General features: G+C 36.0%; 1 protein-coding gene across 3 annotated transcripts in view; it reads left to right on the plus strand.

Moving 5' to 3' along the window:
- Positions 1-9619, plus strand: part of VEPH1 (ventricular zone expressed PH domain containing 1) — a 242030-nt gene that overhangs the window by 182071 nt on the left and 50340 nt on the right. For all 3 annotated transcript variants that reach the window (XM_034663904.1, XM_034663910.1, XM_034663895.1), the window contains exons 10-11: positions 2054-2193; positions 5249-5383. In XM_034663904.1, the coding sequence (XP_034519795.1) occupies positions 2054-2193; positions 5249-5383 (275 nt within the window). The remainder of the gene's footprint in view (positions 1-2053; positions 2194-5248; positions 5384-9619) is intronic.

Genomic DNA, 9619 nt, shown 5'->3' on the forward strand with positions numbered 1-9619 from the left:
AGGATATATGCTTCTAAGTTAAAGACCTCTATCTTCTACTGCTTTGCCCATTTTGTGTGATCTGGGACCCTGTAGTTTATGTATAGAAAACTGGTAGACTCGGGTAAGTAAAATAAATCTAATCAATGTTACTGTGCAAAAGAAAACATGAATGAGCAGTGAGAATAAGGAAAGGAAAAAGACAAAAAATTTTTCATGGCGGAGGTCTGAAGTCCAACTTGTGACTGTCAAGCTACTGCATAGGTTCTTAGAAAAGAATTTGTTCTCTTTTGAACCCTTCTATTAAAGCAAAACATACTGCTGTCTCAGCGTATACATCACAGCTAGCTTTATTTCAAATGCCATTTGTGTGTGTGTGTGTCATTATGAAATACTTGGTTTCCTGTTTCTCTAGTATTGATTAATTTAAAACCAATTTTTCAGAACATCTGTACCAAAAAAGTATTTTTAGTTACCATTTCAAATAATTTCTGATTGGGCAATTTTAAGCCAATATTGTACTCAATTCTATACACTGAGATCTTTCTTTCTCAGTGCAGGGACTCCTGGTCTTTTCCACTGAACTTTGAGTCACTCTTTACATCTCATAATCCATTCACCCATAGAATACAGAAATGATTTCTGATTTTATAAGAAGATATTGAATGCTCAACCCCATTTTTTTTCATTCCCCAAAACAATTAACTTCACAAAAACATCCTCTTCCATACCAGTGTTTCAGAATCATAGAAAGTTGTTAATTGTTAAGATTTCTGTATATATTTCTAAATTGATGGGTGGTTTTATTTTATTTCCAACGCCTTTTCCTCTAATGTGTCATTGGTCACTCTTCCTTGGTTTTTCTAAGCTCTTCCTGAAAAGCCTGTTATTCCTTCACACCCGAGTCCTTATGGTACGCAGATAGGCCTCCCCAGTTCTCTGGGGAACCCAGGGCACTCTCTAAGGTGTGGACTGCTAACTTATTAGGGTCCCCATTAACTTTTTAATAAACTGTAACTCATATTTCCACTTTTAAAAGTAGTACATACTAAAATCTATTAATTTCCAAAATCTTTCATTTACAATATCAGCTTAATTCTGAAAGAATAACTACCCCATGCATTATCAATATGACAGATCTAAAGATCCCCACTATGCTAGAGCCTAAAGCATCTTAATGAGGCATCAGCTCGGCTGAGTTCAAATCCTGGCTCTGCCACAGATTGGGTAGACTTGAGTTTTTCTGGATCCCTGAGCATCATTCATCTGTCCAGATGCTCTTTGAGCATCTATTGTATGCCCCATGCCAAAGTCATGGTGGTGAACAAGGCATTCAAAGTGGTTCACTAAACTGACCCACTAACGTGGTAAGTTTCCTCATTTTTAAGATAGAGATAGTAACACCCATCTTTTGGGTGTAAAAATTAAATGACTCCTCCTACTTATGGCTTCTTGCCACCTCTGCCTCCATGCCACCACCACCACCCTCCCCAACTTTCTTATTCTTAAAAAATGATCTCATTAAGTTTCCCTGCTGAACCTCTTCAATATGAGATAAGCTCTTCAAACCAGACCAGGCCAGCTCACAGGAAGCCACACCGCTGGCAAAGTTATTCTGGAGGCTGTCTTTGTGGCTCCTGCACAACCAAGAGAACAATGTTACTGGTTCATGACATAATATCCACTGCCCAGAAAATGCCTGGGTTTCCTCTATGCATTTGCTTGTCCTTCCCACATTATCATTTCAAATTGTCCAATCAGATAGTAATAACACTGCATCTCCCTTTTTATTGGTGAGAGTTTTTCTTTCTTCCAGATGAGTTGCTTGGAGATTCCTAATGCATTATTAATGAAAACAAGGGAAAGATGGACTGAAAGAATATAACTTGTTGAAGACGTCTTTAGATAAATCTACACTCCATGAAATGGATCCACTCCCAAATACACAGTTGTTTGGAGTTACTGGTTTGCAGACTGAAACTGAAGAATGTATTTCTAAAGGTGTTTCTGTGTTGAAGTATAGAGTGTAACTCTGGAAGAATCTATGTCTAATGATATGTATATTCATTTCTAGATTCTGTTAGAAGTTGTGTAGCAAAGTTGTTCTTTACCTGCTCCCTGAAGGGTCACTACTGCCTCTACAGTAAATCCAGTTTTATTCTCATCAGCCAAGAACCTCAGCCGTGGATCCAGATCATGTTCCTCTTTCAGCAGGTGTGTGTACGCATGTTTGTCATGGCTCCTTAGTGAGTTGGTGGGGCACGAGTTCGTAATCATTTGTAAATTATTCTTTGATTAGAGTTCATATGTAAATAACAGCAATACATGTACATTTCATTAATAATTTTTAACATGGGTTTTCCATATTTTAGGATAGTTTCTTTATAAAAGCCCTTTGATTAGTATTAAGGAGGCCAGACCTAGTAATATCTTGAATGTTCTTAGCTTTAAAAAAGAAGAGAAGGTTCTTCCCTTTAAGAAAAAAACATATTTTTTTTAATTAAATGACAACAAAAACAGCTTATTTGGAGGAATAGCTTTCCTTACGTAGGGTTTGTCTTTATTTCTCTACAGCCTTACAATCTCCAATTAATTTTAGTGTCAGCATATCCTTTTTTGACATCATTAAGATACTGGAATGCCATTCTTTCCCATAGAATTTATGTATGTAGGTGAAGATACATACAGAGGAACTTCCAATTTAATGAAAAACTTGATGTAAAGATTTTAGCATCAGAAGAGATTCTTGAATATTTGAAAATGCTTATCTTGAATACATTAAACTTTCAAATAAAAGTTGAATACGGATTATAAAATGTTAGTAATAGAAGGAATATTGGACATAATTTTTACAGAGGAGAAAATTAAAGGAAGAACGCAGACCACCTGCCCCCTGATTTAGTGATCTTTTCCTAGTAACACACGCGTTAAAAAATGAAATGAAGGGTTTCAGGCAGAAGCAGAGAGGGCTGAGGCAGAAAAAACAATATGAATGTTCTAAAATAGGTAAAAATTAGGACAAGTGATAGTATAGTTTATTTCTATTAATGAAATATTTCTATAAGAGCGCCTACCACCAGACAATTGCATTCTTTATAAAGAAAAGGTAAGCTTATTAAGAAAAGATGCATTTTAATGCTGAATAGATCATAATCATAAAATGGAACTATAGTAATTAAGAAAAGAGACCGCTTAAATGTGCCTTAAGAAAGCCATCTTTTCCCATACGAAGTCTTTTTAAGAACCCTTAATAATATCTAATAGAGAATAACTCACATTTTGATGTGAATCAAATTGTATGTGAGTATAAAAACCAGCATTAATTTTTTTTCCTTTTCTTAAAATGACCTTATTTTTCTTCTACTTTACTTGTTTTTCAAATAGTTTCCATCAGTGAGTTTGTATTTGTTTTCATCATTGACTTTGTTCTCTGTCAGTTTTCTGAAAATAAACCAAAAAACTTGATTTATTTTTGCCCCTTCAGTCTTATTTTATTGACTTGGTCTGATTCTTTGTTTTTCTCTTTAAGCAAAATCACCCGAAAGCATCTGTTTATGATGCTTTTCTTCTTTGTTCATTTTACTATGTTTCCTTTCTTTTTCTACACCCTTGATATAGTGTAGTCTGGGTGAGTCCTGATCAAGAAAAATCAAATCTTTGACTTGATCATTACAAACCCAGCACTAGCCTTGTATGCTGGGGCAGACTCTCTGCTTTCTCTGTCAAATTAACACATTCATGGAATTCTCAAATTCACAGATTCCAGTCTAACCGGTCCTCTTTGGAATGGTGATTAGTTAAATCAGGACCTGTTCTTCTTTAAGTGAAAAATCATAGCCGGGGATGTACTGTATGGTGACTAACATAATATAATAAAAAATCATTAAAAAAAAAAGAAAGAAAAAAAAGAAAAACTATATGTTGTATAAGTTTCTGATAATAATCAAGAAATTCCCAGATATGTCCACATTATGGGTAAGGAAATCAATCTATCTGTTACTGGCTCTTAGCCTTTTGTAATCTGTGCACCACTTACTTGGGGTATAAGATCCCCCACATTTCTCTACTCAGCGTAAGAAACAGTTTATCTTGATGATGATAATAATTAAATTTTTCTGGAAAAAAGTTATTAGTTTTCATTTGCTAAATAGATACTTTATACGCACAGACCACCTAAATTCTCATAAACTAATGCTTTGACAGTCATTGACACAAAAAATAAAATTTTGTAAGCCAATATCATTATTTTATCATACCTCAGACATAAAACATTATATGTATGGTATTATATGTATGTAAATAATATTTTATGTCCTATATTATGTTCTATGTTTTTATAAAATTGTTCCCTTGAATTAAAATACTTCTCACTTTATAGATATCATATCACAATGTTTGAGTGTTAAACCCATGATTGATTAGTAAATACAGAAACACAACTTAAATCTTCCTTTGAGGGGCGCCTGGGTGGCTCAGTTTGTTAAGCGTCTGCCTTCGGCTCAGGTCATGATCCCAGGGTCCTGGGATTGAGCCCCCGCATTGAGCTCCCTACTCAACGTGTCCCTCTCCCACTCCCCCTGCTGGTGTTCCTTCTCGCTGTGTCTCTCTCTGTCCAATAAATAAAATCTTAAAAAAAAAAAATCTTCCTTTGAAAATTTTATTGTCGTTGAATTGAATGAAATACATGTAAATGTAATTTTCTTTACATGAATAATCTTATTATCCAAAACTTGAGTATTAGCTCTGGGAATCATCATTTATACATTTTAGGATTAAAAATGTTTTTGTTTTCCCACCATCCATTCACACTGTTCGTATTTGTGTTGTTGCACAGTGAACTCTTTGTTTTTTAATTTCTAGCCTTCATCATCTACTCTATATAAACAGACTTGATATTTGTTCTCTAGTTTTAATTTTATACCATAATTCTCAGATCTTTGAACAAATAAATATGAATATTTATATTAACCATTTTCCAATTAAGTATCATGCTTGGGAAATGATCAAGGTAAATGTTAAATTACAAAGGTTAGGCATATTTAGAGATCAATGTCAACTGCCTTGAAATCCTATTCCATAATTTTACTTTTCTATTAAGAAATGAAAAACCTAAAATGTATCATGTTTGACCTTCAAGATAGATTTCTTTGTTGTTTTATTTAAATTTAAACCATGTTGAATTTCAACCCAAATAGTACCTTGTAGTGGATCAAAAAATATTGCCAGGACAAGAGACAATGTTATGACTTTCTCATTAATGCCCTTTCAGAGCCTGTTTCCTGAGCCCCTGTCCATACAGAGTCACTCTGTACAGTTTCTCAGAGCTCTGTGGGAGAAGACCCAGGCAGACGGCACTCACAGCTTTGAAACAGCCATGATGGAGTCCATGTTTCCACAGCAGAAGGTAAGTGTGTCTTTCCTTGGACATGCTATTTTAAACCAATATTCAAGATTACCTTGAAACAGTTTGCATTTTTCTTAACAGTTCAATTTTTTTCTTCTTGCCTTTACCTTCTTTCATCATTATCAAACACACTGATTAATTAATGATTTTCATGTGGTAATCATTGAAAGGACAGAGGGATATTGGTAGATAGGGTCATTGCCTGTTATGACTGTTAAATTAATATTTGTTGAACGGAGCACAGGGTGCCAGATGGTGAGTCCCAGTTCAACCAAACACCACAAGAGAAATTGAAATAGGGAAATTTATTACTCTCAGGTCCTGGAGGAAGTACACAGCATACCTCCAGGGGCCAGAGGGGAAGGTCAAGTCAAGGTGCAGGCAGAGAGAGAGGGAGGACCTGGGACACATGCCTTTATGCAGCTGCGGGTGGAGGGCTTTGGGAAGTTCCCAGGCTAAGGCCAGATCGGTCAATTCAAACCAAAAAGAGCAGTTTTCTGTAAGCCTCTGCAGTGTCTAGCTAAAGGGCACACCAGGAGAAGGCCCTCAGAAGCAGGGGAAACTGTTGATCACAAGAGCCATTAGAGCTGTCATATTAGGAATATGTATTTGCTTGTGACTCTGCAGGCTGCTACTAGGGCATGAGTGGGCACGAAGGGATTAGTGTCAGTTTAAGGCCTCTGCAGCCCACTGGCCAAACAAAATGGATTCTGAGGCAGCAATACAATGGAGTAGCTTAACCAAATTCTCAACAGTGCTGTCTGAGGTTCACAGACTGACATAACACAGCCCACTCAGAGACACACAAAAACTACACACATGGTGTAGAATAGAAAACATTTTACAAAAGCCGACCATGGACTCTAGGATTGAAAGGGAAAGAGCATCAGGAAATTGGGCTCCAGTTCTTTGGTGCTTTTGATTTCTTCCCTCCATACTTCCCTTCATCCCTTTGTCTTTAGCAATTGCCACAAAGTGAAAAAATGAAAATGAGGTGAGCAGAAGAGAGGGAGCATGGCTGGGGTGAGAAAGAGCTCTATTGAGACAGGCAAATATGACTTGAGACACAGCATTTTAGGAGTGTGGAAACAGGGACAACACTCTCAGGACATAACTGAGGCCTGGATATGGAGAAAACAATTTAAATAAACCTGGCTGGAGATAGGAAGGCTACTTAGGAAGCTATTACTAGAATCAGGTAGGAAATGAAGGTCGGAATTGAAGTTGGAAGTTGTAGGGAGAGGATGGATTCAAGAGCTATTAAAGAAGCAGAACCAACAGGACTTGGTTCTTGATGAAGAAAATGGAAGAGCCAAGGATAACTCCAAGTGCGTCATATGGCTGAGTGGATGATGGCACCGTTCTGAAAAAGAGACCACAAAGGGAGCTGAGGTGGAGGAAGAAGATAAAGCATTCTTGTTTATGTATTTGGAATCTGAGTTATCTGTGGAGATAACCAGGTGGTGATGGTGGTTGAAATGCCTATGTGGACCTCAGGAAGAAAGCCATTATTGGAGACGTGGATTTAGAAGTCATAAGGTAGCACTTGATGTCATGGCAACAGATCGGATCACTCAGGGAGAATATGTATAATGAGAATAGAGAATGGTTACTGATCTCTCCTTAGTAAATATAACCAACTTCTCTAAGCCCTTCCCATACTCAAAGATTCTGATTATTCTTATTTTGCCTTCAAGAAAGCCCAATAATAAGTACTGGATGCTTACTGGGCAAACCAAAGGTTCTAAGAGTATACTATCATGGTCTCTGTCTCTGTTTTACTATTAGAAGGGGAACAAGCATACCAATATTAGATAAGTTCAAAGTACAAACAAGTAGCAAATTAATCAAAAACTGTTATATTGTGAAACAACTCAATACCTCTTAAGCGCTAAAATATTTTAAGAAGGATGACAAATGGGTGTGATTAACCAGAAATTTATTTAGAATGGTCTGAAGATGCATCCAATTATTGCATCACTATTTGTTGGCTTTGGTTTAAGAATTAGACTTGCAGTATCATGAATAAAGGAAATGCCATAATTGCATCAATGTTAAGTAGAATGGATTTTTTTCTGTGTATTTCATTCAAATTCTAAACTGTTGTATCATGATTAAAGACAATGGCTCAAATTCTTATAAATTTATCATGTGAACTGTATTTTAACTACAGGCAACTAGCAAATTAACACTTGGCAGGCTGCTTCAAGTCCTGAGACATTTTTATTTAAAAATTGGCAAACCAGTATTGTGCATGCCCACAAATATACTTCTTCATATTTCTTCTATTTAGACTTGCAGTATCATGAATAAAGGAAATGCCATAATTGCATCAATGTTAAGTAGAATGGATTTTTTTCTGCGTATTTCATTCAAATTCTAAACTGTTGTATCATAATTAAAGACAATGACTCAAATTCTTATAAATTTATCATGTGAACTGTATTTTAACTACAGGCAACTAGCAAATTAACACTTGGCAGGCTGCTTCAAGTCCTGAGACATTTTTATTTAAAAATTGGCAAACCAGTATTGTGCATGCCCACAAATATACTTCTTCATATTTCTTCTATTTTATACCAATAAATATTCCTTCCGGGAAAAATTAACTGACATCAAAATGGTTTTGAAATCTGTAGCTTTATAATTTTATTTATTCATAAGTGTAAGTAATTAAAAAAACACTCTGATATCTGGAATGTACATTATGTAGCAAAGTTATCTGCCCAGGTATTTCTCAAATTGATTTTCTTCTGTTTTTTTAATGAAGTGTTCGNATTTTATACCAATAAATATTCCTTCCGGGAAAAATTAACTGACATCAAAATGGTTTTGAAATCTGTAGCTTTCTAATTTTATTTATTCATAAGTGTAAGTAAGTAAAAAAACACTCTGATATCTGGAATGTACATTATGTAGTGAAGTTATCTGCCTAGGTATTTCTCAATCAAATTGATTTTCTTCTGTTTTTTTAATGAAGTGTTCTGCCCACCAAATTCAAAATAGCTGTGAGAATAATCCAAAGTCTGCTTTATTTTCCAAAAAGGAAGAAACTCTTAAGAAAATGCCTGAGTCTCTAGAATGTAATGTTCTGGAAGGTTTATTCTTGTGATTGCTTTTAACAGAGTCTTGGCATTTTAGAACTAAAAATCAACTGTAAGATAGCTATGAAATTGCCACCTGCTTGAGGGCAAATGTTGCACCCTATTTATCATTGCATTTGCAGGGTCACACAGTGCCTGGTATACACTGGATTCTCAATAAACAATGAGTACCAACTGAATAAATAAGTGAGTCCTGTTGTTGTCCAGATATTAAAATTAGAAGCAAAGGGACCTGTTGAAAGTCCCATGGTTAGTCAATGGCAGTGCTAGAATGTAAGCACGTGCCATGGTGACACCACAGCTGTCACTGATGTATCTCATTCCTCTCTACTCTGGGCACGTAAGAAGATTGCATTCCCTGCCTCTTGAAGTAAGGCTTGGCCATGTGACTTGCTTCAGCCAATGAAATATGAGAAGGGATACGTGTCCCTCCAGACAGAAGCTTTTAAAAACAACTGTGTAATTCTTCATGTTCCCTCTCTTCACCTACCATAGTGACTGTAAAAGCCAATGTTGATATTAAGTTGCCAGCAGATAAGCACGGAATTCTGAGCCACCACACAGAGATTGCTGCTCTGGAGAGCCACCCAGACCCACTATACGCTTCCCATGAAGAAGAAACAATCTTTTATTTTGTTAAGAACAAAGGTTTTGGTATTACAGCAGCATAACCTTCCTGTCTTGACTCATACACCTACCAGAGTAGGTAAGCGTGGCTCTGAAGCATTGCATTTTCCAGTTCTGAAGCCTTTGACTCTGATCTCCAGTTTCTTTATCTATACAATGGCAGTAATATCTGTTCCTACTTCATAGAGCTGTTTGAGGATTGAATAAGTTAATGCATAGTTCTCAGAACAGTGGTTGCCATTGTGACTTCTCAATAAAGGTTAGCTAATATTCCGATTTCTGGCCAACATTTCTCTCTCACTTTCTTTCAAGAATAACAAAGACACTATATAGATAACATAACTCCGGTGGATTAAAGGCCTACATGTCATCAAAGAAGCCTTATAATCAGAAGAAAATATGAAAAGTTGTCTTTATGACCTCAGGATAATAATTTTTTTAAATTTTTTAAAAAGATTTTATTTATTTATTTGACAGAGAGAGAGAGAGAGAGCACCAGTAGGCG

Source organism: Ailuropoda melanoleuca, chromosome 1, assembly GCF_002007445.2.
Source record: "Ailuropoda melanoleuca isolate Jingjing chromosome 1, ASM200744v2, whole genome shotgun sequence".
In the NCBI taxonomy this organism is placed as follows: Eukaryota; Metazoa; Chordata; class Mammalia; order Carnivora; family Ursidae; genus Ailuropoda; species Ailuropoda melanoleuca.